The sequence below is a fragment of the Manacus vitellinus genome, unplaced genomic scaffold, assembly GCF_001715985.3.
Source record: "Manacus vitellinus isolate BGI_N305 unplaced genomic scaffold, ASM171598v3 scaffold_16_pilon, whole genome shotgun sequence".
Taxonomy (NCBI): domain Eukaryota; kingdom Metazoa; phylum Chordata; class Aves; order Passeriformes; family Pipridae; genus Manacus; species Manacus vitellinus.
Window position 1 is genome coordinate 5,797,750 of NW_021939189.1, and position 20,011 is coordinate 5,817,760.

At 39.3% G+C, this 20,011-nt stretch overlaps 1 protein-coding gene across 2 annotated transcripts in view; it reads right to left on the reverse strand.

The window, feature by feature from the left end:
• MCTP2 (multiple C2 and transmembrane domain containing 2) overlaps positions 1 to 20,011 on the reverse strand; it is a 101,633-nt gene that overhangs the window by 7,284 nt on the left and 74,338 nt on the right. For both annotated transcript variants that reach the window (XM_018069540.1, XM_018069541.1), the window contains 3 exons: positions 13,307 to 13,429; positions 10,434 to 10,475; positions 116 to 225 (listed from right to left, as the gene is read on the reverse strand). In XM_018069540.1, the coding sequence (XP_017925029.1) occupies positions 116 to 225; positions 10,434 to 10,475; positions 13,307 to 13,429 (275 nt within the window). The remainder of the gene's footprint in view (positions 1 to 115; positions 226 to 10,433; positions 10,476 to 13,306; positions 13,430 to 20,011) is intronic.

Sequence of the window (20,011 nt, forward strand, 5' to 3'; positions counted from 1 at the left end):
GATAACCTGCTGCACCTTGAAGTCATTTTTGGAGCAAGGCATTCGCTCCACCTTAGTCCTCCTGGTTCTGCTTCACTGCAAATCACAGTTAAGCAATAAAAAATTTATTACTTACTTTTTAATCCTCTCTCCAAACGATGCTATTTCTTCTAGGATGCTTTGAACAGCTATGATGATCTCTTGGACCATGTGGATTCTGTCAATTAGCCCCTTTTTCTCAGATTCCTAACACACAAAAAATAAAACAGAAAACCAAAACTTTTTTTTAATATATTCAGTATTTGCGCGGATGTTCAAAGATATGTGAACAAAGAAAGATTCCCAGAACTGCTGTTGTATCCATGAACTCAAGTATGTCACTGAAGGAAGGAAAGAACACACACTCAGGGTTTATCACATACAATTAACATTATTTTTTAATCGTATGTAATATAGATGGAAAATATAGATCCCTATTTTCTTCCTTTTCCTCAACACATGGGTAGAGGTTTCTTCACCTTCCAATGCAAATCAACTGCAGAATCTCAACCAGGACTTCCCTGAAGAACTTCAGTTTCACCCCAAAGCAGAAGAGGTGTTGAGCACTCCCAATGTGCAGTGCTGGCTGCTCAGTGCTCCTCAAGAACAAGAATATTCTTGTGCAGAACTTCTGAATATCACTTTTCTGGGCTTTCTGGGCTCCCCACAGCCATGCTGTTTTGTGTATATAAATTAGCAGCAAGATAGTGAATGCAATATTTTTTGAACATTCTGTATACAGAGACTTATTCTTTTACTGGAAAAAAAAAAAGAATCAAAGGAAGAAATGTCCTTTTCCCTTCACAGTGGCCATCTCACAACTTTGTTTCTTACTGCTTATTTTAGGCAACAACATTACAGGACATTACTACCCAACTGCAGAAATAAAAAGGAAGCACAGAATGAATTAAAAATCAAAATGACTTAAATCAGGCTTGAAAATCAGTATACAATTATCAGCATTCAGCATTTCTTTGCCAGCAATCTAACACACATACAGGCATGCAAATTGGTGTGGTTGCAGATATTCTAGTGAGAAATCAGCAAAACATTCACTTATTACAAAACGCAGAGTCCTGGACACTGATTTTACATCACTTTTAGACACTCAAAAATCAGGCCAATTTAGCAAAAATAAGACATTTTAAGCTGTGCTTTAACCAACTGGTTCCCAGAGAGGGGAGGTGATGGTAAAAAGCATTTTGTATCCATGTTCTCCATGGTCCTTACCAGTCAGGGTAGCGGAAAGGGTGGGTGGGGACGAGCGAGGGCCAGAGACGTGTGGATCAACACGGCTGCAATTCTGCCTCTGTGTTGTCATCCACATTATATCTCCATGCAGGAGAAGGTCAGAGGCTACTTAGAGTCACACAGCACCACAGAGGTGATGGCTCTTGCTCCAGCCTTTTGGCACTACCGTGATGGGAGAAGGTTTGTGTGTGCCTGACACAGAGCACCACACTCCAGCATGTGCTGGAATAACCTCTGACCCATCCTTGGATGCTGAGAAAGAGAGGCATGGGAGTATAGCTCTTATAACACTTGGAATTACTTACTGCCCATTTCTCTCCCCAGTAATTTCTGATTTTAAAAAGCCAGCCAAAACCACCATGGAGTTATCAAGCTCCAGACATTTGAATATTTGCCTTTAGGTTGCAAGTGAGTGCACAATGAATAGAAGCAGCTTTTTAAATAATCACACATTTGGGTGTGAAAATGAGTATTTTTACATTAATAAAACAACCAACAAAAATGAAACCCTTGGGGTGTGAAATAACCCCAGAACAAAATAAATAAATAAATAGTCAGTTTATGTGAAAATAGCACAAAAAAGTCATTTTCACACAGCTCCAGTTATAACCTCGTTAGGCTCAAATGTAAATGACACATTGGAATTATATTTAACTATTCACTCACTGGAGTGGTACAGTGGTCCCTCTGCCACAGTTGGTTTTTTTTTCCACCAAACTTGGAAGTAAAAGTTGGAGAACAGTTCATGGAAAACCAGACAGTGGGAATTTCATTCTGTCCAAATTCAGACAGAGGGGTAAAGAAACCACTTAAATAAAGTGATATTGCAGGGCAAGCCTACTCTTGCTACCCCGAGCTGCAAGGCAGATCATCTGTCAGCTCTATCTGCATCATGCTGACTTCATTTACACATCTTCGATTGAGCTTAGAGATGTGGTGATAACGCAGTTTAACCAACACAACACAACTTCTGCTGCAGCCATGAAGCAGAGTAGGAAAATAAAACATGAACTACCAGCTCCAAAGATTATAATGACAACTACATGCCTGTGCTTACCTGGCGTGCAAGTTAAAATCACCCCTAGACAGTGATGGTTTCAACTTCTAATATAAAATGTGACCAACCAATGTAAAGGCAGAGACAAACTGAGATTAGAAAGCCTTGTAAATAAAATCAGTTATTAAGAGTAAAATAGGCTGCAACTGTCCTTGCAGTATGTACTACAGTGTATGTGCATAATCATTTAAAAATCCTGGGAATTTGTCAATGTTTCTTTGTTATTATTGTTTTGTTCTAGAAACCTGCAGACTAAATACATCTACAGGATTATTAGGTCACTGATTAAGCAAGAGAGAGCAGACAAATGAAGTACAGCAAATGGGATTTTTCAAATTATTTAGATTTTGGAGTGTTGTTTATGCTTTCTGAAGGCAGCACCTCACAAAGCACTGTCGGAAGTAGTAGGAGTCCATCAGGATGACAGTCACTGGCCCCTATTTATTAGGAAATGGGCAACTGTCACAGAGAAAGCTATATTTGGACACTACCATATTTGTGGAAGATGAAAAAAGTAATCCTAAATACATCTTCCATTAAATGGACTTTCCCATCTGTGCAAGATCCCACCACTCAGATAATTTTTCTCCAGCCTCTTCAAGTATCATTCCTTTCTGCTTTCTTTTGAACTCAATATATTGTGCTGCTTGAAAACAGGATTTGGATATCCATGGTTCAAAATCACAGCTCAGAAGCTTATGTTTGAATTGAAAACAAAATATCCTTTCCGTTTCTGGCAATTTTTCCCTAAAACCAGTCGCAAAAATTCCATTCCTTCAAGGCCTTTTTCTTCTTTATTTCTTAGCTGATTACAGCACTGTGGGTGGACCAAAACTAGTCTTCGGCCTTTGGGAAAGAATTAACTCCATCAAAATGAATTTACAACTGAGAATTAATTATATAATCAGTGTGCTGCTTCAAATCTTCCTTGCATATCCTGATTTAAAAAACCTTCATTTCTACATTAATTGCCTGAACAAAACCACAAAAGGGGGTTTACAAAAGATTAAGCATGTCAGGGGAAGAAAAATAAAACAACACCAACCAAGACCCAGCAATTTCATAAATTAAGTCTTTTGTGTCCAGCTAATGCACATCAACTTAAACTCATAAATGAAGACACCAAACCTCTGCCATACTGGAAGTGGTTTCTAGATTTTCCTGTTTCTGAAATACGTAACACTTTAAGAGGGGCATGTAAACACACTCAAAGGGTAACCACAGCTCTGTGATCTTCCCTCCAGGGAAGTTCCATTCAGGGACAGTTGCAAAAGAAACCTTCATGCGACCTCAACACTGAGGTACTTCCAATGCTGAAGAGTTTTAAAGAGTGGGAATATGGGGCAGGCCAGGAGAGGACAACCCCAGCACAAGAGCAGCAGTTCACGATTGGGGAGCTACAATGGTCAGAGCTGGGCTTGCAAGGGAAAATCATACAACTTGTGGAGGAAGAGACTGAAGGAAAAATTCTTCAATCGTCTGCTCTGGAACAAAGACCAAATACTGCCCATTACTGCTTCTTCTGCAGCCAAGCATCCATTACAGAGTTGAAAGCTTCGATGGTGGAGATCCCCTAACTTCTTTTGATCATTTGTTTCAATGATTAATAGCTTTCATCTTTACAGAAAGCTGCTTCCTATTTTTTAAATCTATCCTGCAGATATTTTTCCTCTGGATACATCCAAACCAGTAAGCAGTGCTCCAAACACATAGACAATTTTTACTCTCTAAGGGTATTTCTGATGTATACTGCAAATATCATATGCACACAACTAAAAGTTAGGCTTGAAGCCACGAGTAAGTTCTAAATTCTTGCTCACTTGGATTTCATATAAAACACTCGTAGAAAAATCTTGCATGCAACTTTCAAACAAGTGGTATTCATCAGCAGATTTTTGGCGTGCCAAGGGAAACTCAATATATAAAGCTGAGGAACATTTGGGGGCAAAGATGAGGAAAAGGGGAGGAGAAAACATAAATAGGGATTAATGCAAAAGGAAGAAGAAAACAGGATACAGCCAACTGAGTCAGGAATGAAAATCATGAATATCTTCAGAGATTGAAAGAATTACTCTGCCAAGCCCTGGGCTGGCCTAACTTTTGGGATTAGCTTTCTTACAGTAGCTGTCTCATTATGCTACTGCTGCAAGCACATTACGGCAATGTTTTACCGGGATTTATCTGACATACCAGTTATTAATTCCTCATTGTATTAGCAACGAACAGGATTGATGGAAAGTGAAAAGAAAGGAAAACAGCTCAGACATGCATTGCTTTTTGCTCCACTATTATTCTGCTTTAAAAAAAAACAACAAAAAACCAAACCAAAACAAAAAACAACAAAACAAAACATGCTGTATTTATTTAGAGAAAAGCAGAGTTAGCCAAAGTTGGATTTAATTTGCAACTTGCTCTGTGCTAGACTACAAAACTCTGACCTTACCGGTGTCCAGAAAAACCTGTGCCAAACAACAGCTTAAGGCCAAAATACTCGTCCATGAAGAACTTCTGAAACCAGAAAGATTTTATTGGGTATAAACAGCAGACCACTGGCCTCTATTGTCTGCAGGGAACACTCCACTAACAGCTCCAGTCTAGCAGCAGAATGAAGCTCTTGTGGGAGGTGGTAGCCATGGAGTGACAGACAGTCTCTTGGTAGCTAAAATGAATTCCAGGCAGAGCTTTGAAAACAGTCACCACAGCAACCTTGAACTGGATCCTGCCTTCGGTGGGAGCCAAAGGCGGCTGAAATGAACCCAGCAATCTGCCTTGCTGAGTCACTGTCTTGCCCTGTGCTGCAATGTCTGCTGCGTGTCGAGGGGAGCTGCTCGGCACTTCCAGGAGGACGGGTACCCGGAGAGGATGGTTGCCAAACTCTGAGCAATTGCCTCGTGCAGTCCTGAAACTGTGCATCACAGGATCTTTTTGTTTATTAACACCATGCTGCAAATGTGCCTGCCTGTGGAAATTTAGCGAATCTGAGTGTACTTGAAATAATTACCAAATAGAGGAAATGCAACACATACAGGTCAATTTATGCTCTCAGTTAAAAAGGTGTGAAATCTGGAATAATTCCACCAGAGCCAATAGAATCACTTCAGACTGGTATGAAGGAAAGCAGCATTGGTCTTAAAAGGACACATTTTAAAAGCAATAGCACATGATCCTACAGCTAAGGCTGGGCAACACTGCCTGTAGGGCAGAAGATGACCACTTCATGTCTCGCTTAGCCATGCTTACACTTTCTTTGTTTACATTAGATGAATTTCATCTGTGCACAGGAGACCAGCAAAAAGTCTCCTAAGCCAAACCCAAGAAAAATGTTATGTGAAAAGCCTTAGATCATAACTCTGTTGCTTTCTCTTTGCACAGGCGTGAAATGCAGGGGCTTTAAGAAGCATTATCTGTACTTGCTCACGTTTTCAGAGACATGTAAAGTAACTCACAGTCCAGTGGCATTGCTACAAGTTTTAAAGCAATACTGGCATTCACAACAGAATAAAACACCATTCAGGTGAGGAACATGTGCGTGGGAAGCAAAGGGAATCAATCCTGAATGGAGATAAAAAGTCATCAGTCACCTTTGATTTAAAAAAGGGAAGGGGAAAGAAAACAAGTTCTGTCAAAATAAGTGCTTTCTCCTGGAAATACATGAGACTTAAGAACAATCACATGGTGATTTGACTTAAACTACTGGATCATCATCTATAATCTAGGTAATGACCTTTAGCAATTTGGGGTACAGGGGAAAGACAGATCTATTCATACATCTGGCCTATTCAAAATAAAATTTAAAATTTTAAATAGTTGGAATTTTTAAGGGACAAGGACTCCCTGAGGTTTATGTGCTCAGTCCAGTGACCTGTCTACTGCTAACTTAATATTTCTCCAGAGAGTCAGAGAAGTTACAATGTTGGCTCACCTACCTCTAGGTAGGTAATGCTCCCTAAGAGGGAGAATTTTAGACTGCCACAGGGCTGTTAAGGCTTCTTTCTGAGGAGAGACATACCACAGTGCCCAGGATGTCTAAAAGTCCTCTGCAAGCTCTTCCTTTCCACTCTGCTACCCCATCACCTGTGAGTGAGTGGGTCATGATGCTGATACAAGAACCGTGCCAATTTATGGGATGCCTGTGGATAAGAACAGTCCTAGACAATGATGCAGTGCAAATAAGGTATAACAAGAGACCATTTATCTTCCAGAGACCATTTATCTTCCAGTTTCTTGAACACAGGAGGCTCCCAAGGAAAGACAAAGCACAGTCCGAGCAACCCCTGCACTGGGTCTTTTTAGGACACGATCTTGCCCAAAATTTTGTGGAGAAGGTGGATGATCCTTGTCAGTCTGAACATACCCTGTGTATCACAGGGTATTTTCAAGTCCTTACAATCATTTCTCTTCAGCAATTTTAATGGGAGATGTTGAAATATTATATTGCGATTGTTGCATTGAAGAGAAAAAGAAAAACTAATGAAATTATTTATACTTCCAGGGAAGAAAACAATGAGATGATATTGTCTTGAATGACCTTTCCTAAGTATGGGGATATAGCATCTTACACAATAGAGTCTTGGTTCATGTTTCAATTACTGACCTTTACTGTGGAGAAAATTAATGCAATTTTCATCGTAATCCACCCGTACAAATAAGATCCATACGGAAGGTTTCCACATGCTGAATCTAACTCAAATGGAAAATGTCAGCTGTTTGCTACTGGATGAATTTGACTTTAATTTGTTCGGCTGGAGTCCTTTTGAATTCTGTTCATAAAACTTTGTATATCTTTGGTACCTATTTTTGACAGAGAATTTCCTACATTATAAAATTGGATTTTTATTCTTTGGTTATTTTACCCACTTCTGTTTGTTTCCAACACATAAGATACTAAACCTTCCTTGGAAGTTGCCAAATAACTTGGCTTAACGCCACGGTATCATTTGATCCTTCCCTGTTACACCCCACTAGCCAAGCAGGGCTACATTGGTTCACCACAGGATACAAACCCTCCAAAAAAAAAAAAGCCCACACAGGAACTGTGGTTGATTTAGTTTTGCCTCTGATTTTCTTTTGAATTAGTTACCAGACCTGGAAATAGTAGCAATTTAAGTTTTGTCTGTTGTGGAGGAGATGCAAACTTTTATTCACACTACTGAGAAGACTCCAAGACTTTTTCCAGTCAAGTGCTATGACACACTCATTCACAGCAGAACTGTCTGCTCTTGAAGCTCTACAGTCATTATCAAAACCAGAAAATAAAATAAAATAAATAGAAATGGTCAACAATTAGACGACTTACTGCATGTAAGCTGTATGTAATTTGTCTATACCTTCTTACTGGCAGGCAACAAATGTTTCAGTGATGTAATTTTAAAACAATCCTTACTCAGGCAGCCTGACAGAGCCCAGAGTCAACAGGACACAGCCTGAACTCTGTGTCCAAGATGGCACAAATCCGAGAAGGCATTTATCCACCGAAGAGCTGTGCCAAAGGGACAGAGCTCTCCTATCTTTTACAGTCCTCCATGCTGGTATGTGGGGAGGGCAAAGGGAGAAAGGACGGGGGAGTTGGCAATTAAGCCCTATCATTTAAGACAGATAGTTTAGGTACAGGGAGTTAATCTGCTCTTGGGTTTTTGAACTAAGTGTCTGTGTATTTTTAATTTGTAAACAGTTCATCTCTTAGAGGGTGTGTTACAATTCCCAGAAGCACGGTCTGTTATGTCTAACAGGCAGCAGAACCCAGAAGGGCTCTGTGTGTGCGTATTTTGATACAGCACGATGATAGGAAACAGAAACAGTGACCTCCTATACCACAACCCAACTAGCAGATTTCAACTCTGGGAGCTCTTGTATTAGGGAGGGAAAAAAAATATACAGACTTCTTTTTAAAGTATAGTTGTCTGTTTAAATGTTGACATTGCCATGAGATAATGTCATGAAATTACATTTTTCTTACACTCCCCAAAGAGCACTGGCCACCCTCAGACTTGGAAAAGTCACTTAGAATAACCTAATGTACTTAAAGATGCAAGTCATCAGAGTGCAAGCATGGTCCACCACTGCTGCACAGGGGATACACACAGGGCAGAATGAAAGCATGGGACATATGCAGTGGCTGGAAATTGTCTCTTCTGGCAACTCTGTGTCAGAATTCCATAGACCTGTAACACTAGTACAACAATTAATATGAATTATGAATTATGAATTATTATTACTGAAATGTTGGGATGTAAAGGGTTACCTTGATGAGAAAGCCTGCTGGCGTCTACTGTGAGTAGTTTAAGCCAGTGCTACCAGCTCAAGAGCCTCATGAAATGGAGACAGAGGCAACACTGATTACAAAATGGCAGGGCCAAATCATCAACAGCTCAGCACTGACTCTCAGGAGTTTCCCCAAACCTACCTACTTAGTTAGAAGAAACCAAGAAAGAGAATTACAGTGAAGTTGTTTGGGGGGAGGCAAAACTGTAAAGTCATTAAATCCATATTTAAGCAACCCAACTGTATATATAGAGAGAACCAAAGTCACGGGAGTTAAATCTAGGGTAAACATAACCTAGAATATTTTATCATTGCAGCAATGAATCTCTTGCACAGCACAGGAAACAGAGGATTATACACCTACTTAATACATTTTTACTTCTCTATTCCCACCTCAGCACTTCCAAGTGAAAAAGAGGAATATTAAAATAGAAGAAAGTAAATGGGATTGTTCCAGCGAATAAGTTACACCTTTAGGCATCACACAAATAATATGCAGAGGGTCAATATTTACAGGTGTCTAGCACTGTATAGAAATTACACCCACTAAATAGAAATTATTGACTTTTAGAGATACACACTATTCCTTTGAAAAAGAGGCAGCTTTCATTTAGCAACTTCTGATGAGTTCCAGATATTGGTCCATTCAGTTGACGAATTTTACGACGCAAAGAGTAAATTATAAATGAGAACATTTAGACAATTATTGTGTGTTGCAAGAAACCTGTAATTCAACTAGATTGCCTAAAGTTCACTTTATAACTTTGACGGATTTCTGGTTGCTCATTAAAATATAACCACCACAGAGGATCAAGTTAAATTTAAATAACTATTCCCATCAATTAGTCTGCTGAGCTTCAATTCTAGGGTCTGTGACTGAGAAGAGTTAAGGTGCACTTGCCTGCTGTGGTATTGATTTACTTCTCAATGATCAACAATTTCACTGTAACACTTTTAAAATACAGAATATTCAAGAAGAGTCTTATTAACTTTGTATGCAATTTTAAAGTTTCACATCGCCTTGTGAACATTTTCTTCCTAACAGCTAATGTTCCTTTGCATGCTGTTGCTCGTTAAATAATTCCTCACCTTTTAGCTTTAAAGTATTTATAGATTATCAGATCCTCCTTCACTTACTTACGTTTTTTCAAGCTGTATACATTAAGTTCTCTTAATCTTTCTTCATATGTCATGCCCTCTAATCCTTTTATCATTTGTCACTGTGGTTTGATAAACTTGGAAAAAAATCCAATGAATTTTTCACAGTGAGAAGAATGAGTAAGTACGTTCCAATAAAATAAAAAACAGGCCTTGCCAATTCCAATTCTTTCCACATTTCAGCCGATGAACTAAAACTGTTTTTTTCCCAGGCTCTGAAAGAAACGTTGAGAAAATTCTAACCAGTCCCCCACAAATCACACTAATTCTGGCCTACTGGAGTGGAAATGCCAAATCATTTTGGGAAAGCCACTAGCACAGAATGTCATCCAACACTCGGAGGCAATGGGGGATTTTACACACTCGTGTATGTCTTTGCACCTCGAGCACCCATACACACACCTCTTGGTGCACATACATGAACATGTGCCCATTACAAGGTCAAGTACAAACTGGAGCTGCTCAGATTCAATTAATGTTCAGAGGTCTCATGGAGGTAATACCACTATGGAAGGTTACACAAACCAGTCTTCTCCTACTTTCAAATTTGCCAAACAGCAAACTGCTGACAACTGTCTTCCCACTTAATACAGATAATAAATGAAGATCTCATGGAGACAAGATGGTGGGTTTGTGCTCTCCCACGTTCCTTCTGATACTACCCAACATAATCATGAGATATGCTTACCTTATCATCTTCATCCTCATCTTCATCCAAGCCCATAAGCTCCTGCAGAAGCAGATGTCCATATTACAAAACATTACATTTATTTTTCAGCAACAGGCAATGTTCAAAAAGCTTATGATACTCCCACAACATTTCATTATACAATTTTCTCCCACTTCTACTGAAAGTCATTTAAAAAACCCACCACTTTCACCTTTCAGAAATAATGTTTTGTATTCAAGGACCTTTTTTTTTGTGTGTGTGTGATATTGTGAACAAAGCATGCAATACCCTATACAAATTTTAAGCCTAAATAAAGCACTCGTGGCTGTGTCCAGTAATTCGAAGGCAACAGGCTTTCAAATTCATTGCCAACTTTTACTGTCTGTAAACAGCTTTGTACTTAAGTCTTGCAAATGAACCAGAAGGTATGTCAAGGCTGAGGACTCTATACTCAACTTGTTCCATCCTCTCTGCTACAATGACTGCTCCCTCCCTTTAAGGCCATTACTGAAACATTAGACTTTAGAAAACACATCAGTATGAACATAATCAATCTCACGAATCACAGTCAGATTTCTATGCAGCATCATTTCCTCCCTTTAACTTCTATGCTGACAGGTAGGGGAGAAAACAAAAGACTTGGCTAAGGCTTGGAATTAGGAGCACTTGGCTTTCAATTCAGGTATTTAATAAACTGAGTCTTTAACAGGATCCTCCAGGTTTTTCTTGGTTATTTAATAGCTACATTTGAATCTGTGTACTACAAGTTTAAATACAGCAAACATGCAAAGAATGTGAGGAATCACAATAAAAAAGATGTTTTGAATTTGGGTTTTCTTGGGGGGTTGGGTGTTTCTGTTTGGGTTTTTTTTTCTTTCTTTTTTTCCCCCTGAAAAGCAGTTTCATCTAGTATGTAGAAGTACTGGGAGCTGAGATACCCAGATGTACTCTTTGGCTCTCTGGAATACCCTGAGCAGCCGAATTAACACTGATCATGGTTTAAATTTCTATAGAAGCTCCCCATCTGTAAATCATAAATCATTTTTACCAATAATCACAAATTTAGTCTCTTGGCAACTGGATCAGGAGTACAAGGTTAATACTGTTATTCACATTTTATAGCACAGAAATCAGAGAGAATTTAAGGTTCACTTTTGCAAAGACTGTTGCTTGCATTCCTCTATATACACAAAAAGTGTGTGCTAGCACACAAAAACCAAGGGCAGTGAACATGCAGCCAAGGGCTTAAGAAGCAAAAGATAAATAAATGGCTATGTAAAAATCATTGGTATTTTGAAGAAAACCTTATCTCATCTGCACGACAGATGTGACCGGGGGTAGCACCTGATTGTCTATTTTTGACCTACAGATGGTTAGAATCATAGACACACATAAAAAAGAAATCAGGTAATATTAAAGGCACTTTGACTACTTGTTCCATATGATCTCAATCCTGCAAAGCACTTTGGCAGATGTGTGATTTTGCTTATGCAAAATGCACCCCTGAATTTCACAGCACTGCATTGCTTACAGAGTGTGTGACAGGAAGAGAGCCAAATTTCTGATGGACCTTCCTTGAGTACTATTAAAATTAGCTGTATTTTTAGAGATAACCTTTTTGTAGTATCCACCTAAATGATCCTCTGCTCAATTTTTCTATTTTCTGTGAGACTGACCTCACCTGAACATGCAACAAACTCACTACAGGATGAGTGAGGGGGCTGGAAGGCATTCTCTGTGTATTTTTTTCTGGGTAAGTTATTATTGTTATTTTTTTATTGGTTTTTGTATTAAAACCAAAACCAGCTGTTTGCCTGGGATTCTACCACATGGGAAGTTATTTTCTTGATGAAATCAAGTAGTCACTGAAGACACACAGTATCTTTTTGTGTTATTCTGGACGTGGCTGAAACTGGAGAAAAGAATTTCTTTTACCATGTTTTCAAATTAAACGTCTCCCGGTCTGGATAATGCAACTTCCCCTATTTTCTAAGAATCTTTCCACTAGGGAATGGATGAAAACTGAACTAGGAGCAACTTTTCTCACTAAAACTAATAGAGCAGCTACTGACTTTTTAAATTCTACAATATTATGTCTTTGTATAAAATCCACTTGACTTGTTCAGGTAAAGGTACCAATGTCAATCATCTTTTTATCAAAAGTTGGAAGCTACACTTTGGCCTCCATTTCATTACTGTATTTATTTCACTTTTAAAAACAGAACATTATGGACATTCATGAATTTAGGCTCATTCCTAGCTGTAATTACCATTGTTGTATGAGTAAAGACAATGGTCAACATCAAACAGCATTTCATACCCCAAGAGTAGCACTTTGTTACTTTGTGATTATTTTCTGCATTTAAATTCTTTTTTCTCCCAAGTTAAAAAAACGAAGGCTAAATTTCTGGGGGAAAAAAACCACTTGTCATTTAAGGGTGGGGGGGGTGGGAAGGAGGAACAAAGGTTTTTTAAAGCCTCAGATCACAGGACAACAAAATAACTGTAAAAATAACTATATTCTCTTCTGGCTTCTACTGACTTTGCTCTTCTGTGAATCATGAATCATTAGTGTGATGCAAAGTGTAATGGCAGGAGAGGCATGGCACTTGTCGCTTTGGAAGCCTTTCTTAATTCAACTTAAAAATGTTTGTAGTTACTTAGTAAGTGAAATCCTCCTCCTACACACTCTCGTTGTCTTCTCCTACTAGTCTGAATGGTTTATTGCTTTAATCAAATAATGAAAATCGAGAGGGTTGAGGTTTCTTTTCACTAACTTTGAAATAAAACTACTGTTTAGATACACAACCAGCTTAACACCATTAAAACATGTGACACTTCGCTCAAGGGCAAACTGGGGCTGCCAGAAATGTTACTGCCACTTTACTTGCCTGGGCATCTTGGGCATTATTGACCTTCCCTGTCGTGACGAGGGAGAAATTGTAGGCAAAGAGCACCAGCAAAGCCAGGGGCACCATGTACAGCTCCACGTTCCAGACGGTGACCACAAATACCTGGGAGAAATAAAGCAGCAGAAGGGAATACACACAAGTGTTTAAAGAGAAAGACATGTAAGAAAGCCTTTCAGTCATTATCACTCCGTACATTCATCCTTGAATGTCTGTTAACCTCAAACCTCATTCATATTATTATTTTGGCAAAGAAATCAGCTCGCAAAGCGTGTGCTTTCGCTCCATTCTGTTTGAGATCATTAGGTTGCTGTTTGTTAGGTCCTCCTCCCCTGTATCTGGGGAAGTATAAGGCCATGAACATAAGGTTACTCCAAAGGCTTTATTCACTCCTTCCTGGGACCCCCTCAAGCCTGAAAGCCTTTTGTCCTTAGTGCTAGTGCAGAACAGATGCACTTATAGAGGTAAACCTGCTCCACTACATCAAACCCTAATTGCCAGGGGGTCTTTCACAGGCTAGAGAGGGTTTTTTCCTCTTGTGCAACAGGAACCATAGAGATCCCTTGTCACTCCACAGCGGATAATCAGCACATACATCTTCACCATTAATCCACCTATATTCTTGGCACAACAGCACAGAGAAAGGACTGTTATCATCCAGGAGGCAAGGCTTCAGGTTGCACATGATGTATTATTTTGGAAAGGGATCCAGTCAGCCTAGTCTCCATTCTCATACTCTTGCCATTTTTCAGCACAGCATATTCTAATTTCACTGGTTGCTTGGACTCTCTTAACCCCAAACCAGTATGAGTCTGTGTATTTGGAGTGGTATCTGACAAAACTCACTAACAGCAAAACATGAAGCCAAATTTTGATGTTTTGTCCTGCAAATTGGAACAGCAAAACACACAACTAATGTGATGGGGATTTAAAAAGCACATAGGTTTTTTTTCAAAAAAAATGTACCAAGCCAAACTGCAATCGTATCTTAAAAGTACCAACAATACCTGAACAGACTGCAAACTTGGAGGGGTTGGCAATGCAAAGTTAATAAACTAAATCCAGAACTGCCATAAAATGCATGTTGTGATCCCATTTCCTTTTCTACTCATACATAGTGTTTCCAGAAGAACTGCCTAATGCTGGTAGCAACTTGAAGCTATTTTAAGCAATCTCCTTTAAAGACAAGGCACAAACACATTTTTCTCATTTTTCTTCCCCCAAAAGAACCTGGAATGATCAGAAACAACAATCACATCTTTAGAATAACACAGGTAAGTGAAAATGAGTCAGATCCAGTAAATATATCTCAAACCACAACAAAGGAAAACTCTATGTGTGATGAGAAATCTAAATCTCTACCTCCCCTCATCCTTGGCCCATCAGATATTACACATAAAGACAATGCTGGCAGTTGTAGAATGGGATATTTATGGCAATGTATTTTGTGTTATGGACTTGAAAGCATAACCACACTGTACCAGAGAAATACTTCCCATTGCATTCAGCAGTGTGAGAATTTATACTCCTACAGAACAGCAGCTGTTGTAACTTTTAAACAAAAAGACCTGTCTGACATCAGACAAATGATCAGTTAATATCTACCACGGGCCAAACCTAAACCGAGAAACAATGCCTGTATCCGTAACCTTGCCCAAACAGCATTGCATTTTCTAAAGTGAACCTGATTTTATGTTAGCTGTTGCTATGCAAGGAATTAGACTGTCATCCTGTTCTTGGCATTTGTAGGCCAGTAAAACAATCTTTGAGATATATTCATTTATAAAATGGGCTGACATCCAGGCAATATATCCCCATGCTATTGATTTGCAGCGCAGGAATGTAGAAGAGGATTTGGTTTCCCTTTTTTTTTTTTTTTTCCTTTTTGATCCTGCTTTTCAACATACTAAAAAATTAGAAGTGATAATGATTCACACAGCCACATTTCATATGTAAGCAAGGCAACAGAAACACATGAATCTGGGCCAAGAAGGCACAGTGCTTGATCTGTCTTACAGGAGTCTTGCATGACTATAGCTAATAAAGACTTCCAAAATTGTTATATTCCCAGCTGAAAAGTCTCCCATAAATGAAAAGTTCTAACCCGAACAAGTTCATCTGGAACTACTACAACTACAACTCCCTCGGATGAATCTCTGCTTGTTTTGGTAAAGTAAAGGTGATACCAGCTCCTGTCCTACCTCAAATGTCACTCCAAAGAACAAGGATCTCTTCTTGTACATCTCTACACAGATATCTTTCTCACGTACATATAGACAGATAAAAACAGACACACACATATAAATATACATCTGATCCTTATGTAAACCCTTTCACGGAAATTCGTGTTGCCAGGTTATTAATTCAAAACATTTGCTCCAGCCTATTGGAGGGGGTTGCATTTACACCATCTCCCTGGGGCACGAGCAAACTCAGTCTTCCCTTAATGCAGCAAAAAGGTTCCACCAGCACCCAGCCAGGCAAAGTCCTTCCTACAAGGAGTCAATGAAGCTCTTGAAGAACCTTTCTTCATTCACTCAATTGCAGGACTTGACCCAATTTTAGTGCATCTGTCACCATCCTGTGTGAACATCACTCTGCTCTGCTGCAAGTGCAACACAACCTTGCAATCACAGGTCATTTAGGCAGGCTACGAAATCAAGACCTTGGTGATTTTAGATCTTACAGTACATTTTGTGTATTATTAAGTTTCAGACCTTAAATAAAACTTCAAACTTCATTACAAAATCTCACTGTAGGCTCAGTGGATAGCTCAGGCATACTGTCTCTTCCTTTCTAATGCTGACTGGTTAATCAGCTGTTGAGTTGTAACTCAGACAGTGACGCTTTGATAGAGCCCCCACATCTCCTTAACAAGAGTTGCTTTACTGCTACTGCCACAGTACAGGGAACTTTCATTACTGTGACACAACACAGACACAAGACAAATTGATTTAGCTATTCAGAAATTATTTAGCCTCGGAGGTATGGGAAATGATTGCTGTGAACATACAGTACATAATAAAAGTTCAGAGCGTGTTTATAAAGCGAATAGAAATATTTCTGCAATTTAACAGCCTTTTGAGTAGTTCTGCAGCATCAGTTTTCAAAGCAGATCCCAAGCAGGCCCATGTCCTATTTTATCAGCTCTCAGGCAGCTCCCTGACACTGACCACAGCATCAGCAGCCCTGTGACACAGACACCCACTCCCCAAATGACAAGGTTCTCAATCATGCATGTTTTTACTTTCTCCTCAATCATACCTTATGCCTCGGAGAAGGTCCTGCATTATGCTCCCTAAATTATTTTCTTTTCAATATTTTTTTGCCAAAACTCAAGAATGCTTTGTCTGCTGATGTAAATGATGGCTAATGCAAGGAACAGTATCATCTTGATTTCTTGTCATCCCCAGTCTGCCTTTTGCCTAATACACAGACCAGTAAGGGAATCCATTAACAGGTTCAGGTCACTTTCTCAATACCCCAGAAGCCAGGGACACAAACCAAGGCCCTGTTTCAAATGATCCAGTTTCAACAAACCATTTCTTTTTTCGATGTTTCACATCATTGTTAGAACAAGTTGTGTCAGACACAATCCATTACATCATTGACACCTTTTCTTCTGGGCTTCACACTGTGCATGGGAGAAGTTAAAAGGACAACAGCCGATTTCTAAACTAAGAGTCAAAAAAGTGGAAGCGAGTTTTCTGCGTTACTTCCTTTAATGCCATTTGAGAGTATAAAAGCCTATTATAGGAGCGAACAATTTAATTCACAGCATTCTAAAACACTGATCCAAACAGAAACAGAAACGGGACAGACGTATCTAGAGGGAAAGAAAAAGAAAAAGAGCTCTTGAAACTAATATTTAGACTAGAGCTCTACGTAGAAGAGAACAGCAATATCACAGCCTTGGAGAAAGGACCACTTGATTTCAGCTGATTAATGTGTTGCTATTTCAAAGGGCCTAATAACTACAAGTTAAAGCTCTGGAGGTTTGGAAGCCGTTTCATCTGAAAATCATTGAAGAGGGGTCCAACTGTTCCTGTCAAGAAGCATGGAGTTTGAACAACCATGAGAGTGGCCCTTTTGACAGCAGTACAAAAGATGAGAGAAGGCAGCCTCAACTGAAAGTAAAAACAAACCCTTAGAAACACGTTTCAAATCTGGTTTTTCTGCCCCTCTGGTTCCAATTTAGGATCTGACTATTAAGACCAGATTTTAGACGGGTGTCTACTAAAATATGCCCATAAAACATTTGTCACCAGCAAACCCACAGTCAGAGGATAGAAGAGTTTTAAGAGGTTTAGAAACCTAGCATAAGATAGTATCCTCCATGTGATTTTTTTTTCTATGCAGCAATTATAATTTTTCTAACTGTAAAAAACAGGCTTTCTTTGACCTGGTAAGCTTTTGTGGAAAAGTGAAAGATGCTGTGTTATGTGACAGAGTAATTCTTGGAAAACAACAGTGATGGGAGGAGAGCGATACATTCCATCAGATGGAAGAAATAAAAGTGAAAGGAGATTAAATGCATGCGAGGAACCCATGGTAAAAAGTTCTTTTCTCAGCCAGTGTAGGCTCCAATGTTAATGAAATGCCTCATCAACAGAGCTGTGAAAAATATTATTTGGAACTCAAAGTCTCAAAACCCACAATTCAACTGAACTCCAAACAGCTTCATGCAATTTATAAACACGATCTGTGTAATTCATGAAGGCAGGGGAAAAACTTGAGCTGACACTGCTGTGAATGTCCAAGTCAAGTTTTGAACTAAGCCAAATCACTGATTCTGATTTGAGACACAAAGATTTGCACCCCTTTTATTTACAGGGGAGAGGGATTCTGTATTTCTTACTTATCTCAGAGTTATGTAGTTTCAAGTTGCCACGTATGCACAAATGAACTCTAGAAAAAAGGAAAAAATTCTGAAAATAAGTATGCAGGGACAAACTCTCTGGACTTTTGGGGTTTTTTTTAAGTTTTCAGTACAAAACAAAATAGAGGATATTAGCCAATAATGTAAGATACTGGCTCCCCAAAAGGGCACTCAAATCCCTTGGAGGCAATAAGCCTGTCGACAACAAATTATTTCTGACAGATACTTATTCCTGCCCTTAGAAAGGGAGAGTACAAGAGTAGAGGAGAGAATGAACACACTCACAAAGAGCAGTACATTTGTGTATATGTATATATATAGCTGTGTATACAGAGGCATCTCTCCCAGATAAGGACAATCTAGATGCAGGAACAGAGTAGTGCTGAGCCCACACTAACAAAAATCAGGGTACCCAGTGTAGGCTCAGCCTGATGTGGGTGCACTAATGAGGCTTGTGCTCTTGGGCTGGCTTGTTCATGGGACTAATGAGAATATTTAAAGAAGAAGCCATTAAAAATAACGGAAATTAGCCTAACACAGCCCCACCTCAGGGCATGGCAAAAAAGGCTGAGGCAACCACGTAGCATGTATTTCCCACTAAAGGTCCTCCTTCCAAGAATGCATTCCAGGATTGCTCATACCAACACTCTCATTCCCACATCCATATGATGCTCCCTCACTGCTGATGCCACTTCATGGCCACTAAACCAGAGCTCGAGGAGGGGTCAGTTATGAGTGGAGTCGCTCCCTTGTTGCAATGCAATAATGGAGAATGTGGCAGGAAGAGAAATTATACTTAAATAAACCAGCACTGGCAGGAGAAACCTATTTACTTTAGATTCAATTTGCTTTTTGTGTCCCCAGCAGAAGAACACAGAGCGTCTCAACGGCAGTGGGAAACGTGCGCTGTATTGAACAGCAATGACCAAAATCAAAAATGACCTGAAGGAATAGAGGTCTTTAAATATTAATGCCACATTACAAATTATCTCTGCATTGCTCCACACATCAGCCTACAACTTACTAATTTTTTAAGGGTGTACTACGAGCAAAAAGCTCTTTGATGCAAGTGCAAACACAAATGGAATCTAAAAACAAAGACAAGGCACAAAACATCCACTTAAACATTCCAAAGTCAAACCAAATTATGCCTCAAAAACTCTCAATCTGCATCACATATGTGACTGCACAGAACTGAGAAGTAGAAATAAAGGATATGTAACAGCTTTTTACCATGTAGATCTACCTAATTTGTTTTTTTTCCTCAGAAGATGCTTTGGGTAACAAACAACATGGCTACATTTGCCCACTTCAGTTGTCTGCAAAGACTAAATGACACAGAAGCAAAGCCATGTCCTGTTGCCAGAGCCGTATGTCCCATCTCTTCTTGTCCCAACTGCACCTTGTTGGCCCAGGATGAGCTTAAGGGGGAACCTGAGAAACCCAACTTGTGCTTAACAATTTACATCATATGTGAGGATACAATAAGGAAGAGGAGTGACAGAATAAAGCCTGTGAAGGATGAGAACTCTGGTCAGCATGATCACAATTTTACTGAACATTCAAAAAGAAAAGAAAAAATCCCAATGTATCTCACTCCCAACAAAAAAAGACATAAAGCAACCAACAAAAATAGTCCCAAAAACCATGCGAAAAAACTTACACTGTTTAAGTCAATATGTGTTAGGGCCTTTTTTGTCACTGCCTGATTTAGACTCTTCAGGGGGATCTCATTTTCTTTGCTGCTGGTAGGAAGTAGAGACTCATTTGTGTTTTAAATGAAAGCTGTGATTCATGTGCAATCACAG